General features: G+C 30.9%; 2 protein-coding genes across 3 annotated transcripts in view; one reads left to right on the forward strand and one right to left on the reverse strand.

The window, feature by feature from the left end:
• LOC139517350 (methionine synthase-like) overlaps window positions 1-7,827 on the reverse strand; it is a 31,652-nt gene extending 23,825 nt beyond the window's left edge. Inside the window, exons 1-8 of the mRNA XM_071308293.1 lie at window positions 7,674-7,827; window positions 5,401-5,597; window positions 4,614-4,703; window positions 3,996-4,065; window positions 3,658-3,750; window positions 3,118-3,224; window positions 2,593-2,652; window positions 2,172-2,266 (exon numbers count right to left, since the gene is read on the reverse strand). Coding sequence (XP_071164394.1) covers window positions 2,172-2,266; window positions 2,593-2,652; window positions 3,118-3,224; window positions 3,658-3,750; window positions 3,996-4,065; window positions 4,614-4,703; window positions 5,401-5,597; window positions 7,674-7,713 — 752 coding nt within the window. The 5' untranslated portion in view covers window positions 7,714-7,827. The remainder of the gene's footprint in view (window positions 1-2,171; window positions 2,267-2,592; window positions 2,653-3,117; window positions 3,225-3,657; window positions 3,751-3,995; window positions 4,066-4,613; window positions 4,704-5,400; window positions 5,598-7,673) is intronic.
• Window positions 7,828-7,854: 27 nt separating this feature from the next.
• LOC139517393 (syntaxin-5-like) lies at window positions 7,855-25,441 on the forward strand. 2 transcript variants are annotated; one of them, XM_071308377.1, is made up of 10 exons: window positions 7,855-7,957; window positions 12,901-13,140; window positions 14,053-14,117; window positions 14,844-14,899; window positions 15,282-15,469; window positions 17,107-17,163; window positions 17,662-17,740; window positions 20,447-20,571; window positions 23,065-23,186; window positions 24,543-25,441. In XM_071308377.1, exons 2-10 carry the CDS (start codon window positions 12,943-12,945, stop codon window positions 24,700-24,702), a joined length of 1,050 nt encoding a protein of 349 aa, XP_071164478.1. In that variant the 5' UTR covers window positions 7,855-7,957; window positions 12,901-12,942; the 3' UTR covers window positions 24,703-25,441. The 2 variants fall into 2 exon arrangements, with proteins under 2 accessions (XP_071164478.1, XP_071164479.1); XM_071308378.1 differs by having other exon boundaries at window positions 7,870-7,949.
• Window positions 25,442-26,387: the final 946 nt, after the last annotated feature.

Raw genomic sequence — 26,387 nt, forward strand, 5'->3', positions numbered from 1 at the left:
TTACCAGTTGAAAATGCATATCGCTTGAATCAAATGAAAAAGGGGGAATAACTCTCATATGGAGTCCCCATAGAGCTATGGTTCAAACGAATATTCTTATCCTAAATATGTAACGAGCAATTTGGTAAAATAAAATCTTTTACGGTTACGAAGGAGAGGTGGCCACAAGAAAAACAGTGTTTGGGGAGATAACTCTTACAACGTAATGTATTTTGTTATAATTACATTTGATATATGTTTCATTATAATACTTTATTCTGATTGGCTAACTGCACATCACATGTTATTCCTCAAGCAATTGCATCACTCAATAAAACTTTTCATTCATGATAACACGTGGTCCCACAATAAAGTGCACAGATGAATTGAATAAAAAAGTTATAAAATTCGTGTTTTCATGATCCTAGCTAAAAAAAGTAATTATAAGTATTGAATGTTTCTTTTTGTAACCTCATAGGGTTGCAAAAGCGTTGACCGTGTGCACATTTTTAGAATGAAGCGCTTACGCGCTTCATACAAAAAGTACTTCGGTCAACGCTTTTACACCTCAATGAATTTACAAAAGAAAGCATTCAATACTTAAATGCAGTTGTAAATTTTTAAAGCAAAAAGAGTTAATACTAACTTTCACTTTTTTGGATGTTCATGTACATTTTGAATGTATTTATTTTTCTCAACTACAAGAATTTTTTGGTGTATTTTTAATGATATATATGAGTAGTCCAAATAATTATTACGTCTGGCAAGGCTTTTTAAATTTTATTCTGGGACACCTTCCTATGACCACAAGGCTTATTTTAATTTTTTTCTGGGACGCCTTCTTAGGAAGCCTTCCTACGAACGTCTTAGGAAGGCGTCCCAGAAAAAAATAAAATAGCCTTATTGGATATTTTTATGCATTATTTAACCAGTTAAGTCTTTTACAGGATTGTTTGTTTAATGCTGTTTAAACATTACTGAAAAAAAACCACCTTAAATTTGCTAATTATTTGGCATGAAAGTTTGATTTATTGAAAGGGACTCATAGTTTTTCATTTAATTTTAATAATTGTCTAATGGTTAAAACAATAGCTTCGTTGTTTACTTTTATACACAACAACATATTCACTTTGGTCTCGTTGTTTACCTAATATTCACTATGTACTTGGTAACAGTTATTAATTAATTGAATAGAAAATATTATAATAAATATTATTGGAAGCCGAATTGACGTCAAATAGGTGCCGATTTGACTAGATGCCAATTTAACCAGGTGCCGACTTGACTTGTACGTTTCAATTCCTCTGCGATCGTTTGCGGTATTTTCTTGAGAAAGCCTATTTTCCATCATCAAAGAGAAGAAGAAACTGCTTGAAATGATTCCCGAACGCTTCGTGATTGTTAAAATAAGTTTAATTCACTCAAAAAACAATTTTAAAACTTGCGATGTTTATACAGGAAGTTTCAAAAGCACGTGTAAAAGAAGAAATTAACCGGTGAGAGTGGAAATCCGTACATAACATATATCACTATAGTACGACTTTTAAAGCAAAACAGTTTCATCCTTTTGTAAAACAGTCTTTAATATACCTATCACATTAATGTTTGAAGGGTCTTAAGCTTATTCAAACCATATAAGTCGGTATGAAACACCAAAACGGAATGATAATAACCGATTACGTTTTGTAGTTTACAAAATTCTGGACTGGTTCCTGTCAAACTACAACACTTTCTTCGACTGTAGTGGAATACAAACAGAAACCAGTTAGTTTGTAAACTGGTTCCTGGCTGATTACTACACAATGCTCATGCATAATGATAACACAAGCACATTCCTCCAGTTTGTATTGAAATTAGTAAATACGAAACCAAGCGCGGTAGGCAGAGAAATCAGGTCGGCAGTTATGGAACAATGACTGCGTCATTTTCCAAAAAACTCTTTTGATCTATTTTATTGGTAAACAAAGTACAATTCACATTCATTTAGAAACAAATATAAGCCAATTTTAATCCTGGTTTCTATAATATTTTTGTTAACCTCCTACATTTCACTAGACATCAATACTATGTTGCATACTGATGTGTCATCATTTGCAGCACAAACACCAAACAGGTCAAAACAAGAAAAGTTGTAATCCATTAAGGTGGGCACAATGATGAATTATGCATACACAAACCAATTCATAGCTTACCACATAGGATTGGCATGTGATACACTTATGATAAATGCTTCTGTAGTCTGTCCAGATAGTGTTCGCCCACTCTTGTCTACAATGGTTCCAGATATCTGTAAATATAACATTATAAATTATATATAGTCTTATATGAAAAGTGTATGTGATGAACATGATGAAAGCACTAAACCTGACCATAAATAAAAGTCTCATTAACAAAACATATTTCTTTAAAAACTTCCAATAATATTTTATACCATAAACTGGAACATTAACATGTAGTAAATACACTATATCATACATGAACAGTCAATATTTAAAAGATAACAGTTATTCTGAATGCACATTCACATCATTTTCATAAACAGTATCTAAATAATAGAGAATTTTATTTAACACTTTCTTTATATTCTACTATCAATGACTATTGGCTACTTACAAATACTGGACACTCAATGTTTTCTGCTTGAAAAAGCTTATTTACTGCAAAAATGGCTGCCTGAAATAAAGAATAATGTTGTATTCATGTTGCATTGCTACTGCATATCCTAATGCTAATAGTATATTGTCATGGAGAAAATTTGTACCAGAGTGCAGATGTATTCAATGGATTCTTATTCATGTTAACATAACTTTTGATGGAGTAATGGATTGTATTTATAATGAAAACATTGCAGCTCTCAACCTACTGACAATTTTCATCCAATTCAAATTTCCTAGGACTATTTATGAATATGACCTCCTTTAATAAGAATCTATAAACTGACAAAATAAAATGAAGTTTTCCATATGTTTCACCTTATATGACCATATAACTGGGATGTAACCCAGGTCAAAAATTTCATTTTCTATATCCATTTTAATACAAAAATCAGATTATACTTTTTTATGTTAATAACTATCTAAATTAAATGTCAATGTGATTCAAACAAGTATGTTGATACAAGTAACAACATGTTTATACCTTAGAGTTAGCTGTATCAAATATGGTTTCAATAAGTAGAACATCTGCTCCTCCATCCAGTAAACCTTTAGCTTGTTCATAGTAGGCATCTACTAATTCATCAAATGCTGCAATTCAAAGCAAAACTACATTAATTCTAACAAAACATTAAGCCAAACATAACATTGAAAGAAAATTTTCACATTATATATGGAAACCCATACAATTAAGAATTATAAATGAATATCATAAGACTGTTCACGTTATGACATCACAATACCTTTCAAATTCTTAATAAAACTCTTTAAAGGATTTTTTTCCCTATTCTGCCAATGCTTGATTGGTCTAAACTACACACAATCAGGAGGTAAAAAATCAAAGTTTTTATGAAAATGTTAGAGTTATCATTCTTTGACTACTGAAAGGGGTAAATTTTAACAACACAAAATTTCAACACAACTTGGTGAAAAATGCAAGTCAGTGTCAGGTTTTTTGCTTACCAAGCAGAGTTGGAGAATTAAAAAATAACTAAACATGGCCTATTTATACCTAAACACTTACTTATATTTCTAAAATCTGGTTTTTCTACTGATGGTGAAATTGACAAGGTTCTATTGGTTGGTCCCATGGCTCCTGCAACATACCTCTGTACACCTGAAATAAAAAAAGTGGAAATTTTTTTTCTTAAATGCTCTGGCAATTTTTAGATATAAAGAAAGCCAATGTATACATAAATATACATGTATGTTAAACATTTTCAACAATATAAATTAAATTTAATTACAAATTTAGATAAACAAAACCTGAATTTAAATTATAAGGAGAGGAAAGTCTGAGTATAACCTAGACTGAATCCCCCTAGTTTATCTGGAATTTAATGATAAATATTCTACTGTTACCTGTGGCTGCTGTGACATCATTAGCAGCTCTCTTTGCTAGTTTTGCTGACTCATGATTTAGTCTGTATACCTAAAACATATCAAAAGTAAATGCTGAGTGGTTAAATTTTTGCAACTGTATTAATCTTATTTTTGGAACCAACATTAAACAAGACCAGATAAAATGCCAAATACACTAACCTTCTTCTAAAATCTAATTCAAATTCAGGATCTAACAATGTGATTTTTAATGAAATAGGAAATGCAATTTCTTTTTTGTTACACTGATTTCTTTCCATATAAATTTTACCATTTCAAATAACATAGGCTTTTTTCTTCATAACTCATTTAATAACTGCAAATGTAACAGAAATATGTAAACAAAGACAATAAACTTTTCAAAATATTTTAACCAGGGCTTACTTGTGCCATGGAACATACACCAAAATCATTAGAATACATCTCACAAGCAGTAAGTTAAGAGAAACGTTTATACAAGCAGAAATGCTGTTGTGCTAAACAATATTTTAATTCTGTGCAGTTTTTGTGTCCTTTAAGAATGTTCAATAAGATCTCATTATCAGTGTGTATGTATGTGAATTAGCTTATAAATCGGGAAAATAGTAAGTTATTTCATACCATATGTTCTAAACCATAATCTGCTTGTGCAATGGTGGTACCACTGAATGTGTTTGTCTCAACGAAATCAGCTCCTGCTTCAAAATAATCCTGAAATGTAAAGTATCAAATGTAATTTAATTCTATATTCATTCTTGCGATTCTGAAGACTAAATTTAATAAAAGTATCTGAATAAACAACTGTATCATTAGTCCTTGAGTAACATGATATGCCCATCTGCATCTTATTCTATATGTTACCATAAAACATCCATAAATCAGAAAATAAAATGAAACATGCATAGCATCATCTTATATCTGTATAAGATTAAAAAAAAAGCCAGGTAGCCTTTGTTGTAAGTTTTCCATAGAAATAAATGTGCCAAAATCGGATTGTTGTGATGTACATTCTTTAGTAAGGTACAGGAGCAAAATCATCACTATTTTTGTTTCTTCTTTAAAACAGTATATAACCAATCTGTATCAAGTCAATGCTTTCATCAAGTTTCCAAAGAAAATAATTGTTTAAGTTATTGAATGTCGTTTATAATTACAAAATGTTGTTTCACTAGGTTAAATAAAAAATTGCAGATGACAAAAGCAAGTGTTGAAAACACCCTAGTGAATTGATGTCGAGAAATGTGAGGTGATCATGATGAACTAAGGAAAGCAACTTCTTAACCATAGTCACCTAGCAGCCTGAGCCCTGTACATGTACCTACATGTACTAAAACTGTATCTGATCTAATCAAGCTATTAGCATGATTAGCATCAACTTAAATAACATTCAGTAATTTACAAATTATACCTTATGAATTTTATAAATAATGTCTGGTTTGGTCAAACTAAGCAAATCATTGTTTCCTTTCAAACTTTTGGGATGATCAACAAATGCAGTACCCCTGAAATCCTCTTCCTCAAACCGTTGCTGCTGAATCATGGTTCCCATTCCGCCATCAAATATCATTATTCTTTCTAACAATGTCTTCTCTATAGAGTTTTTCACTAAAAACATAAATAAGAGGGTCATACAGTGGGAACCTTCATGATGAATAATGGATAAAAATCTTACCAATGACTTTAACGGTAATTAAAGGTGCAGGAAGATAAAATGTGCATTCTCTTTGTCAATAAAAAATCACGATAATTTCTTTCCAAAGTAAAGGTATCGGATAGTTATTTGGGACCTCTCATGACTTATGATGAGGCTTTTTTGATAATTCACAATAAAATGGTAACAAATTTGATGCTAATGGTAGCCCAAAATGATTTTGACGCCTGACAGTAAAGGTCATTGCCTTCCCTCATATAATTACAGTATACGCCTGACAGTAAAGGGCATTGCCTTCCCTCATATAATTACAGTATAATCAGTAAATCAATCTGTCAACATTTGTGTCTATAAGGCCAACTAAAATCAATTAGTAGATTTTCATCCAAATTTATGAAAAAAATGGGGTGGGTGGGAGAATTTTATTTTTTAAATTTTATTTCATATGAAACCCTCTTGTGATGTGTTCTTCATATACATGATATATATGCAAGTGTAATAAAACTTATATCATGTATGTACATGCATAAGGTTCCATATATAATTTTTCAATAAATATCTCTGATTGGCAACCACTGTTCTACATGTAATTGCCGCTTTAAAAACCTATTTTACATGTTTTATAGTAAATAGCAAAAACGTACAGAAATGCTCTCTTCAATTGCAATCCCCACACAAAATTTTTTTTGTTGCTTTCTAAGCATTGGTACATGTGTAGTCCCAATGAAATGAAGCAAATGCATTTGTATGCAACACAAGTATTATATGTATAGAATAAAATGAAAAATAAGTATAGAATAAAATGAAATATAAGTATAGAATAAAATGAAATATAAGTATAGAATAAAATGAAAAATAAGTATAGAATAAAATGAAATATAAGTATAGAATAAAATGAAAACTCAAACAGTGTTGAAATAATAGGGTTGGTCCTTATGCAAGATGCAAATATAGTTACAATATAAAACATGAAGTTGTTTAATAACTCTATCGAGGGTATTTGGACAGAGGATATTTGCTGTTTGTCAACAAAAGACGACAGCCATGGGTAATTCTAAATCTAAGGGCTTGCTATAAATGAGTATAAATTACTAAAATGCGTATGTTTGTCAACTTTTTTATCTCAATATACGATCATCAATTTAACAAGTTCATGCTTGTGTCAATTTCTTTATTCCAGTCTAGGTTTTTGTACCAATGTGTTTCACGCTTTGGGTATCATTCACAGGCCAAATATCCTGACACAAAGTCATTGTATAAATAAACTAAAAATCAAAGGTGTTCTAATCACAAACATTTGTGACATACCGCGATTTGTGTTTTTGGACAAAGCATATTAATCGTAACCCAAATAGTTCATGCACATCTCTATAACAATCTCTATTTTCGGTAGATGATGTTGTCATCATAGAGTAGAAGAATATGTTGACTTAATCATTAGTAAGATAACTCTAAGAAACGAGAAAAGGAAAACCGCAATTTGAAACAGGAAGTTTTGAATGAAATGAAATTATAGATGGTTACCGGTAACAAAAATTAATAAATCCGGAAATCCTAATATTTGCAAATTATAAAAAACCGGGGCAGGAAGATTTCAGAGGGGCGGGCGGGGATGAAAATCTATCAATTAATTTTAATTGTTAAAATGTTAAAATTATCAACATACAGTTACTCATTAAACATATTATAACAGTGAATCCCATGCCAATCATGTTTTTTTTTAAGTGAAAAATCCTCATGATTTAAGGTTTGAAACCCTTTGGCTCTTCCAAAAGTTACTTTTCTCAACTACTTTCTAGAATTATGATATAATGGGGAAGGAAATATTGATTTAGACATGCAATTTTGTACTTACATAAGAGGAAAAATCAGTCATAACTATTTTCTCAACATGCAGATTCATAATGTATGAAATATTGGCCACTCGCACTCCAAAATGCAGACGAATTTTGTAAGGGAGATAACTCAACACACATCAGCTGTTCTGATGTTTCATAATTTTTTTCTAAATATTCTAAGCAAGTACAAACCATTTAAATAAATTTCCTGGCTGTTTGCGGCTGGAGGCATTTTTGTAGTGTGTCTGACTGTCTTGTTGTCTTTAGATTGGTTGGGAAATTGTGTTTTCTGGGACAGTCGTCTTTTCACGTCCGAACAGTCCGCGGTTAGACAACCAAATGCCGGATAGACTTACCCACAATGCATTCTAACAGTTGCGCTTGCGTCAGGAAAGCGGAAATTACGTCTATTTTGAGTCGTGGTGGAAAGAAACATAAGAAACAGGAGTCACTTTCTGTTTATTTCAAGTATTATTGTAACTAGAACCACTTTTACTATATGATATTTAAATAGTTTAATCCCAACAAGTCTATTCCCACTTGATTATTTTTTTCAAATTAGTTCTGGTCACTGTTTTGATACTATTTGACAGCTGTCATTCACCTCAACTCATGAACTGTCATTTCATGATTTCACTGATTTCAGGATTTATGTAAAGTTGGTTAGGTATTTCATTTTATATTTAATATTTATTTTGAAATAAGACCAAATAGCAGTGCTTCACAAGATAGCAATACAGTGTTGAACATCTACATGCATCATAATTTTGACACATCATTTTCTTCCAGACTCTCAGTCATACATGTGACAGAGTTGTCAAGCCACAACTGGAGATTTGGAAATTTTCAGCTGGAGTTTGGGCCTCATAACTGGAGATTTTTTATCGACCTTTTTATAGACATACGCAAGATTTTTTCTTGCATGTTTAAACTGCATATGGGTCGTTTTAAAAAAATGTCGAATTTTCAGTACACCCATGCTAACTTTTTTATTTCTAATGGAAATTTCAGTTGTAATGGTTTAAATGAAAGCTTGTCGGATTTGTGATTCAGAACATTAATAATAAACACACCTTACATCTATTTTGATAAGATTAAACTGCAATTAAGACCCATTTTGGGGGTATTTGTCTGCGTACAGTGTCAGAAAAACACATTTCAAATGATTTTTTTGCGATTTTCTGATCGCCTTGATATCTGCAAAAGGGACTTTTTAAGAACGTTTAATATTACTCTAACGAAAAATCGTAGCTTCTATATCATTGTATGTAACATATTATCTACAAACTAAATTGAATCTGCGTACAGGAGGTTCATGTCTTTCCTGTTACCGCTACTTAAATCAGCCGTGAAATTATTCTCCCTATGAATATTGAATCAGTCAGTGTTGATCTCAAAAGTGCAAAGTAATCTTTACATTTAAAACGCCTCGTTTCTTGAACGAAAGTGTAGAGAAAAGAAATTTCAAGACATTTAGTGAAAAAAATATAGCGTACTTTTTTTCATGTCTATGCTGTTACCACCAATTTTGATTAAATACACCAACAGTATACTTGTAAAAAGTGCAATAACGTGTTGGAAACCAAATTCACAATAGAAAAACATAATCACTTCACCAAAGGGAGTAGTTATTTCACAACAGCAATCAAAAACGAAGAAATTTGTCTATCCTGTTATGTCTATCCTGTTACTATGGTTGCTATGGTTACAGTAACAGGATAGACAATTGTAGACAAAAACGTCGTTAATTTTTTTATCTTAACATATAGGTGCAAAACGAATGAAATATTTCGTTGTTTGAAGTCATCTTAAGGTTATAACGTATTAATCTTCCCAATTAAGCATTCGCAGGTGCAATACTGATATCGGTAACAGGATAGACTTTTATATAGTAATATATCAGAAACGTACGTTCCTGTTACCAATGAAATATAGAGAAAAGTAAACTAACTTATGAGGGATTTACTTGATGTTGGGTTTATTTGAAAGGGTGAAAAAATGCCGAACAATATAAATTGCTATCTTAGACTTGCATTACTGGTGGTAATTTTTACAACCTTTGAAAACCAATTTTTAGAGGCATTTTTCAGTACAACCTGTTAAATTGGCAAATAATCTATTATATTACAGAATGAATATATATAGACGTTTATTCTCTTGAAAACCATCTAATTGTCTACGTAAAACAAGCTTAACATTTTATCTAAACCTTTTCTTAATAACCCAAAATTTCTTTTGAAAATGGTAACAGGATAGACAAAATAATGTACCACCGATCAAAAAATGTTTCAACATATTTTTGTATGACATCATTAAGATTGCATCTTTTAATATGTTGTTCTTAAAGTACTGTTTGTTTTGATTTGCTTATGTAGAGGGTTGTTTGAATAAGTAACTTTTAATAATTTTTTCAATTTCAAAATTCGGCATTTTTTGAAAATGACCCATATCTTCCTTTTTTGTTAAAACACAACAATGATTCCATACCTACAAGCACCTACATAGCCATTTTAACTTAGTAAAATAGAAGATAAGGGGGATTCAAATATTTACTCATCATAATTTTATATAGTTCAAGATAAAGTGATCAGCCATCATACATAGTTGGCAAAAAGTATATCTGCTTTAGCCACATTGTCAACTTTTGTACCACTACTGAACATGTTTGTAACAGAAGGTGTTGAATTGATAAAGTTGTGGGCTATCTGGTTGGTGGCTGTCTCCATATTTTTGGTCAAGTAATTAGGGCCACCATAGTCAGCTTTGCATGAAGTGTAGTAAGCATGATCTTAATTTGGCTAGATATATACTGTGTCTTCTTTTATTTGATGCTGGGGCAAAAGTATTTGGTGATAACATACAGTTTGCATTTGTCAAATTATAAGACAAACACACTTATTTAGGTATTGGACCAGATAGAAGACATATCATATTTGAGTTGATTTTATTGTCTTTGAGGTTCAGTATAAACTAAATCTGTTCCATGTTTTCAACAGCATCAAAATTTATTAAAGTCGATGTTGATACAACTGTTCCATTGTCAGTATCACTTTTAATCATCCAGACATGTTTATTTAAATATTTAGTTGATTACTAGGTAAATGCCAATCATCTTTTATTGTTGTATATACAGTCTAATCCTTAACACCTTCACTGATTACTCGAGGCTATTTTCCTATTTACCTTTTTGACACAAATTCCATTACAGGAAACTTCCGATTTTCTCGGACTTTTCCCATATCAATTTAGAGTTTCTCGGACTTATTCCCTGTCTGTATTAATTTTGTAAACAGAAATGTCTACTGAAATTTTTTCGAGATTGACATTTTCAAAAAGCGGAAGATTTCAAATTTTAACGGGAGGGACGGAAGAGGGTCTGAAAAGCGGGAGATTTTAACTCCCGCCGGAAGAATCACATGTATGCTCAGTATCATGAACCTGTGAGGCTGTGTGTCAGTGGACTCGCCTTCAAAAATCCTATGTGTAAACCCAGAGTGCAGACACTAGTTCTCAATGCCAAGTTTTTGTGTTCTCATTGTGGTGGAGTGGGAATTAAGTTAAAAAATTACTCTTGACCCTCTACATCAAAAAATTGATTTCTAATCTCCATGTTTAATTTGCCTAACCAAATGTTATGGAACTTTAAACATAATGCTTGTAAATAACCATAAAACTCAGATCAAGTTCTAATTTGGGTGGTGTCACTATTACAGTCATGACAGTTCTCTAGTTATGTCCCCTTGTTATGTTGTATGCATGCAGGGTATCATCTGTGTCCTATGGACGGAGCCTATGGATAAATTCTGCATTTAAGGGGAAAAATAGGAGTTGCTTTTCTGGTGGGGGTGTCAACAATTATTCATTTTTCTGTTTATGTCAGTTTGATAAAACTACTTGTGATAGATCAATGATATATTCTGTAAAGTTGCCTTACTATATATATCAGTACATTGCGTATATCTATATACAAATGTACATTATATGTCAAATCAGTTCAACTACAATTTCAAGGCCCTTCCCTCTAGGTCAGAGTCTAGTAACTTTGAATTAATTTTGCAATTTACAGTGTTAAGTTTTTCTGCTTAAGTCTGTTTGATAGGAATTACTTTCAGACTCTTTTTCATAGATCATGGGTGTTTTCTATATTTGCATTACTAACAGTACATGTACATACATGTACATGTATCAATTTGTCAACTACTCTCTAGTTCATGGTTCAGGGACTTTGAATTAATGAGCAATGTTGCTGTCTATCAGATTGCCTTTTTCTGAATTTTCTGCTGACAGGCAAGACATACATGTACATGATATATCTTTGAGTAAATAGCATCTTAATTAACTTGGTTACTGCATTTTTCTGGTTTGCACACAAGTAAGCTTTTAATTCATGTCACAAGTATTTCCAATGCATTTTTGATGATGCTGGCTTTCAGAAAGTTGTTGCCAGAAAATTTGTAAAGGTAAAAAAAAAATTATTCAATTTCAAAAAATTTAAACAAATTTTCATGTTACCCAGTATTTCTTAAATCAACTTATTCCTTGATGTTAAGTCAATTCAATTTTGGAACACTTTTTATTATGAACATGTGTATTCATACATTGTGTGTACCTAAGATGTTGTAAAGCTTATTTGTGACTCAATAATTTACCAGAGTCCTTAATCAAACTGGATATAAAATGTGTCTTCATATTATTTAATTGTTAGTACATTTACATGTATACTTGGAGTTTGTTGTTATTACAAATGTAAAGATTTGATTATGATGTCAGTAGACAAATTATTAAGATACTTATATACTTCCTGTATGAATGGGATTATAGTATTATAAACCAGTAAGAATGCAGTTATAAGTTTCTTCTTTTTTTGGTTTAAGCCCATTTTTTAGGAGTTTAAATGTAAGAAAACTGTTAGTAGGATGCTTTGCGACAGAGATAAGGTGATATAAATACAGGATATATGGTATTAGTCTACCAAAACATCGTTATTGAGAAAAATAATGTTAATCTTAAGCTGGAAAATAGCACTTGTTCCAAGTGGTCTGTCTTTGACATTTGGAGTTTGACTTAATACAAATAAAATAAAACTAGAAAGATGAATAACCAGGATGTTAACTAGGGTGACATACTATTTGTTTAAAACCAGTTTACATACATATGTACATATTTATATTTACTTCGTCTATTTATAGACTTATATCATGTTATATGGTAGAAAAAACATCCAAAATGGTAAAATTCAGGATATTTCATTAATATCTTTGTCATGTATGTAGACATATTGAAGTTATATGATTGTATACATGTAAGTCGAATCTTAACTTTGTTTCTGTTTAATAATTTATTTTAAATTAATTTTTAGCGATTGTTAAGCATTTCATTTCAATCATGTCTATTTTTGAATTTCCTTTTTTTTTAACAGAAAATTCAAAGTTACAGATAGTCGTATTGTAAATGCTGTCCAATGATAGCTAGACGTAGGAGAAATAATTCTGGTTCTGAATTAAAACAAGAAAACGGATTTGTACAACACAGTGGAAGCACATTTGTAACCAGCAATCCAACAGTTCCTACTACCAAGTCAGTTGTTGAGCCAGAAATGTCATGTCGTGACCGTACAGGGGAGTTTTTATCAGCATGTAAAGTTTTACAAACCAGACAGGTAATTTATGTTTTAGATGTATAATCACTGTTGTAAAGCTGTTAAAATTGACAACAACCATAAACATAATTGCAATATATAATTATTAGAAAACAGGAATGATTTAAAGTTGTAAAATGAAATCAGTTACATGTACAGTACACACAGTTAATTCAGTCAAAAATATTCTAATATGTAATTACATGTAATATGACAACTATTGCTTCGATTCACAATGAATCACTGAACCCCTTTGTCTTGACCTGGAGTTGATAACATCCGAAAGTTTTTACATCATTACAATACATGTTGATTTTTAAGTGAATCACTGTGTGTGTGTACTGTATGCTTAAATGGCATGCATAATGATGGCAATGCTGTACAGTCTGTAATAGATCAATTGTAATAAGTTTTAAAAACAGCATCAAACTGCAAGTTGCTGTCAACAGTTTCTGTACAATTACTTATGAAAAATTTAATCAATGGTCTTTAAATTTTGAAATGTAAATGGAGGGCAAGTTGATATTGAATATTTTCACTTACCATTCAAAAGTTATGGTCTTTGAAAAGTTGCATTTGATGTCATTTCTGTCCAGTAGCCTGTGAACATACAATGTATTCCATCAATTCTTTTACAATTTTAATATATTGTTACTAAAAAATTAAGGTCAAGTTCAATATTGACAATTTTGACTTTAGCCATTTATGGGTAAGGGTGCTTTAAAGGTTAGAAAAATAGGCACAGAGTGTGACAGGTCAAACAAACCTGAAAGTGCCTTCACAATTCAGAAACCTGGTAAGCTGTCAATTTGACAGCTCATTTCTTGATTAATGTATGCTTTGATTGCTCTTGTACATTTGTTAGTATATATGCTTTTTGCAAATAACTTAATTACGATATTTGCCTAGAATTTATGAGGTTTTTATTTACAGATAAATGGAGCCATCCAAAGACCGAGTCCTCTTAGACAAAGAAGTGAATTTACACAGATTGCAAAGTTTGTCTTCTTTTTTTGTGTGTTTAGAATTTATCTAGAAACATTAGTACTTGAAATTGATTTCTTGTTAAGAGTATGGAGTTTTCAATTCCACCATACTCTACTATAGAAAAGGCTGTAACATTAAACATATCCTTTGATTTGAATTTAGTAAGTGTCTTAAACTTATTCATATATTGTGGCTAAAATAGTGGACTGAGAAACGGCAATACTCTTTTATTAAAAAATATTTATGGTTTTCTAAAATAAGTCATTTTCCAGATTTTTATAAATGTCATTCAAATAAATGTTCTACATATATCAAATATTTACATAAATAACAAGCTTAAGATTATTGGGCGATTAATTACCCATTTTGAAATTTTAATAACTTTATGGCTGCTTTTTCCACATCAGTTTATATAATAAAATTGAGAATGGAAAGGGGGAATGTGCCAAAGAGACAACAACCCGACCATAGAAAAAAACAACAGCAGAAGTTCACCAACAGGTCTTCAATGTAGCAAAAAATTCCCGCACACATATATTATAGTTTTCTTGCTCAGGCAAAATAAAAAAATGTGCAAGAAAGCAAAATCTTAGCAGCAAGAATATCCCTTGAGACCATTGGACATTTATTCTAGACACACTTGCCAATTTTACTTGTATGTTTATAATCTGTTGAACAATACTCATTTATGCATTGAATATTACACGAATTATATTAATAAAAGTGTATTATTTCAGGCGTATAGGAAGAGACCTTGCTAATACTTTTACAAAGTTAGAAAAACTTACAATATGTGAGTATATATCTATATTAAAAACTTTGATAACAAATTATGTTGAGTTGTAGTGGTTATAAGCAGTATGTTTAAGATCATTTTTTTCAAGACACTAAAGACATATTCTAATTATTTAACATATTGGTTATTGGTTATGTGACCAGTTTCCAATTAAATATGTACTACAAAGAGAACAGAAATAATTTGATGGCTTGTATTCCAGAACCAGCTTTAGAAAGCCTTAATTTTTTTTAATGACCATTTTAAAATTGATAAAATCATTATATATATATAGACAGATTAAAACCAGAATGGGTACTTTTATAATGTGTAAATTTGTAATTTTTTTGTATATAAAAAATCATTTAATTTTCTGTGTTACAATTTATTTTCATAAAAGTGGCAAGAAGAAAATCCTTATTTGATGATAAGCCAGTTGAGATACAGGAATTAACATATATTATAAAACAGGACATTGATAGTTTAAACAAACAGATAGCACAGTTACAAAAGTTTGTACAACATCACAAACAGCAGAATGGAAAACATCTGCAGACTCATTCCAATACAGTTGTTGTGTCATTACAGGTATGATAATACACTTATGAATGAGAAAAAAATATATTATTTATCAGTTTTACTGCTTAAACTGCTGTCTACATGAAATTTTGATTAACTGAAATTGTTGAACACTGTGTGGCAGATATATAACATTGCCGCTAGACTTAGGTGTAATACCACCATTGATTTTACCCTATTAGTCTGTTAAATTTGCACTTTTCAAAAAAATGTGCACAATTTATCTTTGTTTCAAATAAAGAAATACTTGGCATGAGTAAAGTTTTATCATGTCCAGTACTATAGAAAAAAATTCACATAACATTTCATTGCATATAAGAAAAGAACCATCATTGGAAGTTAATCAATCAAATTCTCCCCTCAATTTAGTAACCATGTAACCTCAAGTTTACAAAATATTCTAAAGAAACCCCAAATAAAAAAAAAAATGTACCCAAGACATATGTTTATGACACAGAAATGTTTTACTGCATTAAAATGTAGGATTAATTACCTACAACTGTCAAATTCAAGGGAATATTTTTTTATGCCCCACCTAGGATAGCCCCACCTACGATAGTAGAGGGGCATTATGTTTTCTGGTCTGTGCGTCCGTTCGTTCGTCCGTCCGTCTGTTCATTCGTTCGTCCGTCTGTCCCGCTTCAGGTTAAAGTTTTTGGTCAAGGTAGTTTTTGATGAAGTTGAAGTCCAATCAACTTGAAACTTAGTACACATGTTCCTTATGATATGATCTTTCTAATTTTAAAGCCAAATTAAACTTTTGACCCCAATTTCACGGTCCACTGAACATAGAAAATGAAAGTGCATGTTTCAGGTTAAAGTTTTTGGTCAAGGTAGTTTTTGATGAAGTTGAAGTCCAATCAACTTGAAACTTAGTACAAATGTTCCCTATGATATTATCTTTCTAATTTTAATGCCTAATTATATTTTTTATCCAATTTCACGGTCCATTGAACATGGAAAATGATAGTGGGAGTGGGGCATCCGTGTACTTTGGACACATTCTTGTTTCAACCTATTTTCGTATACAACCGGATGTGACGTACCATGATTTGGTGGTACAAGAAATATATTACACCTAAAATAGAACTGTGGGCAAATAAGATGATACCACAATGCTATAAGGGCATTTGGAGAACAGTGAAAAGTATGATAACTTCTCTCATATACAGAATTTTTAACAGAAGCCTGATTATCCAGTTTCCACTTTGAATACCATGTCATCCCGGACATTAACTATCTTTTAGTATTTAAAACATCTAAAATCAAAAGACCTGATTTCTGCTAAAAGCAATCAATGAAAAATATGTATGACAGATATCGACCAATGCCAACAACTGGATTACAGGCCCCTGGCTAGGTTCAGACTCAAAGAATGTGGTGCGGTTAAACCATCATCATAACCTGTGAGAGAGGTGTGATAGTACAACATTAAGCAGATCGGAAAAAATAACTAATAAATTGACCAAAGGCACAAAGTACTCACATTACTAGGATTACATTTTGTTCATTATAAAACACTTGTTTGACATTGTTGTCAGCTAAAATCAGAATGAATGTGGATTGCCGAAAAATAACCTTTACTTCTATTATACTAATATATTTGATGATTCACTGATTTCAATGTTTATTTTTCTTAATTTCAGTCAAAGTTGGCAAATATGTCAAATGACTTCAAAGGAGTTCTGGAAGTTAGAACAGAGGTAGGAAAACTAGTAATTAAGAAATTTCAATTTCTGAATCAAGTAATATAGTCTATTATCAATCTTATTTTCAACCTTGTCATAAACACTATACTTTGACATATCTGAATGTTCAAATATTCTGAGTGTGTTATCCTTTTTTGTGAGTGAAATTTTACTAACTGGTATTTCCAATATCATTGTATTCATATGTAATAAAAAATCATTGAGCCAAACAAAAATTTAATGCTTGAAGAACCAAATATTTTTCTGTTTAAAATGATACTGTTAATAAAAAAAACAGTAAACATCAAAAACCAATATTTTCTTGACACCCTTCCAGGATTATGAAACTGTGTGTCTTGTCCTCTTGTAAATATGAAAAAAAGTGTTTGTCCTTTATAATTGTGTTTGCTATTTACCAACTTTTTGGATATTAAGATTTTAAACTTATTAACAAGAATATAATATATTTAATCATAGTATGTATGTCTGATATGTATAATAACTTTTCTTCAGAATCTAAAACACCAAAAATCTCGTCGAGAACAATTTTCACAGTCAAATGCAATGCATCCATCATCAGTTGGCAGTAGAGGTATGTACCTATAAATTACATTGCAGTAGATATTCTAAATTAAAAAAATTATTTAAATTTTTGCTTGATGTCATTGTAATTAATTTTCTGCTTGACTAGGTCCAAAAAGATAAGTTGAGCTATTGTCACCACTTGGCATTTCTCTTTTTTAACTTTTTTTAATCGCTTTACAATCAAATTTTCAACAATGTAAGTAGTGTAGCAACAAAATATAACAAATTTACAATACTTAAGGTTCTCTATCTGCTGTCTGCAACTGCTTTGCTATCTGAAGTTACATTGTTGGCTTTGTTATACCTTGCACATTAGAATAGTTTCAGTGTTTACAATAATATAATTCAAACTTATATATTCAGTCTTATTTATACATGTCTTGATGTCAGGAGTATTTATTCCTTACAAGCAAAATTTCTGAAAGTTTTCATGAAATAGTTGATCTACACTAAATTGTAGTTATAAGTGAAAAATCTTTTTGACTTTATTGGGTTTGGTACATGTTGGCCGAAATTAACACATCGGTGTACTCCTTCAATGTAACCTTTATAGATATAGGAAGATGTGGTGTGAGTGCCAATGAGACAACTCTCCATCCAAATAACAATTTATAAAAGTAAACCATTATAGTTCAATGTACGGCCTTCAACACGGAGCCTTGGCTCACACCAAACAACAAGCTACAAAGGGCCCCAAAATTGCTAGTGTAAAACCATTCAAACAGGAAAACCAACGGTCTAATCTATATAAAAAACGAGAAACGAGAAACACGTATAAATTACATAAACAAACGACAACTACTGTACATCAGATTCCTGACTTAGGACAGGTGCAAACATTTGCAGCGGGATTAAACGTATCAATGGTACCAAACCTTCTCCCTTTTACTGAAACAATAGCATAACATCACAACATAGAAAAACACACGATAAAATATCAATTGGAAGGCTTAACTCAATCAAAAAATGTAAATTAACAAATGAACGAATAAATTTGATCTGCTATACCTGAATGCAAAAGCACAGTTAATAAAATATTAGGGACAAACATTCAAGGCCAAAAAGCAAACAAACAAGTCCAAACAAAGCCATGGCAAGACAACACCGCGATTTATTTTACCCTTCGAAAATAATCACTTTTGAAAAAATAACAGTTTTAATAATATATACAGGTAAATGAATAATAACTTTGTCGTTTTAGGTATACTACTCATGTGTATAAAATTCTTCCATTAATTAGGAATACCAAGAAAGTTCTGTCATATAAATACATAATTTAACACTAGTTACAAATTGGGGTGAATATCAACAATAAAACTATAAAATTAGAGCTAACTAAAACTTCCCTGTACAGATTTAAGGAGAATAATCTTGATACATGTTCATAAAAATATAGTACAGTAGATTCCGGTTATTTGCATAGCCTATTTGTCAGACAAAATTATGCAATAAAGCGGAGTATGCTTATATCCGAAATGCCAAATGACAGAGTCAAATAACATCGATAGAACAGATCAGTAAAAGAAATCCCTGAAGAAAGATGAACGTCTGTAATCCACATACAATATACTGAATGTTGATTTATTCTAATAAAATTTTTATGTCTACTCTAGTGTCATATGTGTTATTTTATTTTGTTTCTTTAAATAAAGATTATAAACACATTTAGTTTTAGTTTATTTGCATTCAGACTTTCCTTTACCTGGGATACGAAAATAAACTGTTCTAAAAATAGATTTGTTTCTATGACCCATATGTACAATGTACATTGTTAGGCTTTGATTAAAATAAACTTTTAAACAATACTTCACAGTTTATAATTATTTTAACAATAGATGTGTAATGAATTGCTGTTGATATGCAGTTGGGCACTGAAGTAACAACTTGTTAGTTTCGTATATGCAAAGCAGTAATGGTGGGGCCCTGTACGGGTTAATTGCTTGACACAAGTGTTGAAAGTGAGAAAATATAATAATTAAAAGTAAATGCTCTTTTCATAAAATATTAAAAACATATGATTGATGTATAAAATTCTTTAACCATATGTAAATGCCCTATAATATTAACATTAATACAGATCACCCCAAGCCCAATAGAGTTCACATTGGTTATGATCGATAATTAGCAGGAGTTTTTGTTTTAAAAATTAACCCCAAATGTAATCTATGGACAATTGTTTAAATCCAATCAATTATTAACACCCTTTGAAGTAGAATGGTCAGTGTTTTTACAACAATTATCTGTTTGACATTTTTATGACCTCGAGGCTTAAAATAGAACATGGGAAACTTTACCTGTGTAGACATCGAGGTTTATTTTTAAATCAAATTTCATAATATAAACACAAAAGAAATTGTTTTAAAACTTTATTTCAATAACACAAAAGTAAATATGAAATAATAACGAAAATAAGGATGCATTCAAGAAAAATATACTTACCAAATGACCGTTTCCGGTCAAAAATCTCGTCAGTTTAACTAAGCATATCTAGACGGCAATAATTTTCTATGCAATAAACCGAAAGGCCACTTGTAGAGCTATGCATATAACCGGACAATTTAACATTAGATGAATGGGAAATGGTTTTGTGCAGGAGAAAACTATGCAATTAACCGAATTATGCTATTAAGCGGTATGCAATTAAGTGGAATCGACTGTACAAAGAAGTGAAAATTAGTAGATATTCCAAATAATTATGTTTATTTTTCCCCAGAAAAATCTGTGTTATTTGAAGATGAGGCTACATATAATGGTGCATCTGGTGGTGGAGATTTTGTAATGAACATGGATGGTTCTTCTAAACAACATCAACAGCAGCAACAATTGATAGATCAACAGGTATATAAACACTTGTTTAATAGAAAGTTTTATGTCTACATATATGAAAATACCAACCTGTGAAAATGTTAAAAGGCAGGAATTCATTAAAAATTTCTTTGGACTAAATATCTTTATTCCCCTGCTTCAAAAAAGAGTAGGGATATTTTAGTTTAAATTTGTTTCTGTCCCATAAAATTTTTGTCTTATTTTTCTCAAGAGCTACAAATCAGAGCTTCTTGAAATTTTGAATACACGTTTTGAATAATTATCAAGTTGGAAAAAAAACTAACATTTTAAATTTTGAGACCCTCTGAAAGAAAATCCTAATCACCAACCAACCTTAAGAATATTGTCCATTTATAATATTTTGTTTAGTTAACAATTATTGAAATGTTTACTAATTATTTGATAATTCTTTCAATCCATTTTTAGCTCACCTGGCGTCGTCGTAGTCCGGTGTTGTCTGTTAACTTTTACAAAAATCTTCTCCTCTGAAACTACTGAGCCAAATTAAACCAAACTTGGACACAATCATTATTGGGGTATTTAGTTTAAAAAATGTGTCCAGTGACCCGGCCAACCAACCAAGATGGCTGCCATGGCTAAAAATAGAACATGGGGTAAAATGCAGTTTTTGGCTTATAACTCAAAAACCAAAGCATTTAAAGCAAATCTGACAGGGGTTAAATTATTTATCAGGTCAAGATCTATCTGCTCTAAAATATTCAGATGAATCCGACAACCCGTTATTGGGTTGCTGCCCCTGAACTGGTAATTTTAGGTAATTTTTGCTGTTTTTGGTTATTATCTTGAATATTATTATAGATAGAGATAAACTGTAACTGCAATAATGTTCAGCAAAGTAAGATTTACAAACAAGTCAACATGACTGAAATGGTCAGTTGACCCCTTTAGGAGTTATTGCCCTTTATAGTCAATTTTTAACCATTTTTCGTAAATCTTAGTAATCTTTTACAAAAATCTTCTCCTCTGAAACTACTGAGCCAAATTAATCCAAACTTGGCTGCAATCATCTTTGGGGTATCTAGTTTAAAAAATGTGTCCAGTGACCCGGCCAACCAACCAAGATGGCCGCCATGGCTAAAAATAGAACATAGGGGGTAAAATGCAGTTTTTGGCTTATAACTGAAAAACTAAAGCATTAGAGCTAATCTGACAGAGATAAAATTGTTTATCAGGTCAAGATCTATCCGCCCTGAAATTTTCAGATGAATCAGACAACCCGTTGTTGGGTTGCTGCCCCTGAATTGGTAATTTTGAGGAAATTTTGCTGTTTTTGTTTTTATCTTGAATATTTTTATAGATAGAGATAAACTGTAAACAGCAATAATGTACAGCAAAGTAAGACCTAAAATTAAGCCAACATGACCAAAATGGTCAATTGACCCCCTAAGGAGTTATTGTCCTTTATAGTCAATTTTTAACAATTTTCATAAAATTTGTAAATTTTTACTTACATTTTCCACTGAAACTAATGAGGCAAGTTCATTATAGATAGAGATAATTGTAAGCAGCAAGAATGTTCAGTAAAGTAAGATGTACAAACACATCACCATCACCAAAACACAATTTTGTCATGAATTCATCTGCTTCCTTTGTTTAATATTCACATAGACCAAGGTGAGCAACACAGGCTCTTTAGAGCCTCTAGTTAACTAATCTGATGAAGTTTTTAGAGTCTACTTTTTATAGTTGATTTGATTTCGCATGCTTTTAAACATATTTTTTACTTTGTAGTTTCGTGTATGTACAAATTTGTGAATATTTTTAAAGTGTAAAGAGCTTACTTACTTACTTATGCAAAGAGCTTAAAGTAATGTTATTATTAAATAATGTGCTTTAAAAATGTCTTGTAATAACAATAATAATAAAAACTAACTTATTCAACAGGAGATCAAACCCAAATCCTTTCCCTATTTTGACAGTTGATAGAATTTGGAAACACATACTTAAATAAAAACTATATACAAAAAACTTTTGTCTTTATTTTATGTTATTACATAACAGAATTTCATTACCATGATATATTTAGTTCCTTAATGAAGACTGTGAATCTTATTGGACAATGTCTTTATATTTTATCCATAAAATTTATCAATTAAATATATGCTCGAATATTTTATGATGTTGTACTTGTCAAGAAATTACGTAACTTTTGAAAGATGTCATCATGGGTTATCTGCCTTTGTCCAGATTTTTTTTTGAATCAACTACAACCAATGCTTTATACAAGTAATATTTAATATTTTTCCCACTGATGAATTAAAGCAATTTTTACCTTTCAGTGCTAACAAGGACTTATATTTAAAGAAGTAGTTGGTGTCATTATGAAGCTTTATGTGTTCATGTAGAAAAATATTGAAATGTTGATTAAACTACTTTTATAGACCGCTACATTGACAACAACACTTTTATAGAGTAAACGAAAACATCAAACTAGAATGAAAATAAATAGGTTTCTTTCTTCAAAAGAATGTAATTTAATTTCAGGACACATATATAGAGGATAGGGCAAACACAATGCAGAGTATAGAATCAACGATAGTGGAACTGGGCTCAATATTTTCACAGTTAGCACACATGGTCAAAGACCAGGAAGAAATGGTTCAAAGGTACATTTGAAGATTATTTTGGTTATATTTAGCCATTTTCTATTTTTTCAACCAAGTTTTCTCAAACAAGGACTCTATGTTCCAATGGTTTAGAAAGCTTGCAATTTTTAATTTAGGGAACTTTTAAAAAATCACAATGAAAGAAGCAAAAGTATGTCAATAACAAAACACAGTAACATTTAACTTGCTTTATCTTATTGATATAACGGCCATAGCGGTTGTTAGAAGACAAAAACAACATTAGAAAAAAATATAACTGTATAACTATTTTGGAGCACATTTCTCAGTTTCATACTTAAGGAATAGTATTTGATTCACCCCACATTGCATTATTACTCAACCTTTATGTCACAAGAAACAGAATCAATAATTCAGCTATTAATATGTGTTTTTACATTTTTGTGTAAAAATAACAATGATTCTTTATGTTTTTATATTCAATAATTTGAAATATTTTTGTAAGAATCGAAAAATCATGTTTTATGAACTCACATAGGTTCAGTAGTATTATGTTTATCAAAGAGAAATCTGAATTCAGAAAGAAAGAAAGAAATATGAAAAATGTATATTCTATTATTAAATGATAATTAATCATTTATGCTGTTAGTATAGGAAAACGTAATGCTAGTCTGAATTTTATTTCATCATATTGAACTAATATGTTTCATAAATGTTTTACAAATGGCAAATAATCATTAAACCTTTTTATCTTCATGCAGTAGTACTTTGACAATAAAAGTTTAGTACCAACATATTTAATTTTCACAATTCAATATTTCCACTAAAGAAAGCAATGTGCGTAACTTTTTTAAATGGGAGATAACTCTTACTTTTTATGCCCCACCTACGATAGTAGAGGGGCATTATGTTTTCTGGTCTGTGCGTCCGTCCGTTCGTCCGTCTGTTCGTCCGTCTGTCTGTCCGTCTGTTCGTTCATCCGTCTGTCCCACTTCAGGTTAAAGTTTTTGGTCAAGGTAGTTTTTGATGAAGTTGAAGTCCAATCAACTTGAAACTTAGTACACATGTGCCTTATGATATGATCTTTCTAATTTTTAAGCCAAATTAAACTTTTGATCCCAATTTCACGGTCCACTGAACATAGAAAATGAAAGTGCATGTTTCAGGTTAAAGTTTTTGGTCAAGGTAGTTTTTGATGAAGTTGAAGTCCAATAAACTTGAAACTTAGTACACATATTCCCTATGATATTATCTTTCTAATTTTAATGCCTAATTATATTTTTTATCCAATTTCGTGGTCCATTAAGCATGGAAAATGATAGTGCGAGTGGGGCATCCGTGTACTTTGGACACATTCATGTTAAACATAAAACATTCTTTTTCATTTATTATTTTCAGAATTGACACTAATGTTGAGGATACAGAAATGAACATTGAAGCAGCACATGGGGAAATATTAAAATACTTTCAATCAGTGACTTCAAACAGATGGTTGATGATCAAAATATTTGCTGTTTTAATTGTATTTTTTATAGTTTTTGTTGTATTTATGGCATAACTCTGTTATTTGAATGGAATTTAATACATTCTATTTGATCCACCACCAAAAATAAGAATAAAATTTAGATTTTTATACAAAAATCTAGAAAAGTGAAACCAGTTGCTACTGATTCAGATATATTCCATCCATGTCAGGACCAAAGAGCGAGACAAACCATGGATAGTGAGGAAGAATGTGATACATAGTGAAGTCTTGACTGGGACCATCTGTGCTTTATATCTGGTCAGATGAAAATGTAACATCTTTTATTTTTATATAAAATTGGACAAAATTAATTTCAATATGAAGTGAATAATCAATCTAAATTTTGTTCACTAATTATTCTCCACTATTTTATCAACACTTGTTGAAGCAAATAATGTACTAATATTTATCAGTTACCATGTTTTTGTTATACATGTTACATGTTATTTGTCTCCAAAGAGATTTATGCAGCTTAAATGAACTTTATTGAATGGGTTTATTATGTAAAATGAGTCTGTTTAGAATATTTTAGGTGACCATTTCAGTTTTATCAGTCTTGAACACTACACATACTTATCAAGTGCAATTGAAGTGATATTTTCTATCATAAATTGGTATTATTTTCCTTAATATATAAACCATCATATATTTTTCAAATTTGAAAAAAAAAAATTGTGTAGCCATTCATTTATTATTCATCTCTATACATTGAGAATGCTGATAATGATGTTTTTTCTCTGTAGATTTCATATGAATATTGGTAAAGTAAAAATCTTAGTAACAAATTTTGAATTTACAAACTTTCACTCTTCAATTTGATTCAAGTCATCCGTACCATAAGGTTAACATAGTAGTAACTTTTGATTTAAACAAAATTTCCATTTTTAGCTCACCTGGCCTAAAAGGCCATGTGAGCTTTTCTCATCACTTGGCGTCCATCGTCGTCGTCGACGTCGACGTCGTCATCGTCGTCGTCGACGTCGTCGTCGTCGTCTGTCGACGTCGTCGTCGTCGTCTGTCGTCGTTAACAATTTTTCAAACATCTTCTCCTCTGAAACTACTGAATGGATTTGAATGAAACTTAACATGATTGTTCCTTAGTATATCCTGCACAAAATGTGCGCTTCGATTTTTGATCCGTCAAAAAACATGGCCGCCGTTACTTAAAATAGAACATAGGGGTCAAATGCAGTTTTTGGCTTATATCTCAAAAACGAAAGCATTTAGAGCAAATCTGACATGGGGTAAAAATGTTCATTAGGTCAAGATCTATCAGCCCTGAAATTTTCAGATGAATCAAACATCCAATTGTTGGGTTGCTGCCACTTAATTGGTAATTTTAAGGAAATTTTGCAGTTTTTGGTCATTATCTTGAATATTATTATAGATAAAGATAAACTGTAAACAGCAAAAAAGATCAGCAAAGTAAGATCTACAAATAAGTTAATATGACCAAAATTGTCAATTGACCCCTTAAGGGGTTATTGTCCTTTAATGACAATTTTTCACAATTTGTTCATCATATTTGCTAACTTTAAAAAATCTTCTCCTCTGAAACTACTGAATGGATTTGGTTAAAACTTAGCATGGTTGTTCCTTAGATTATCCTGCACAAAGTGTGTGCTTTGATTTTTGATCCGTTTAAAAACATGGCCGCCGTTACTTAAAATAGAACATAGGGGTCAAATGCAGTTTTTGGCTTATATCTCAAAACGAAA

This window comes from Mytilus edulis, chromosome 3 (genome assembly GCF_963676685.1).
Source record: "Mytilus edulis chromosome 3, xbMytEdul2.2, whole genome shotgun sequence".
NCBI lineage: Eukaryota > Metazoa > Mollusca > Bivalvia > Mytilida > Mytilidae > Mytilus > Mytilus edulis.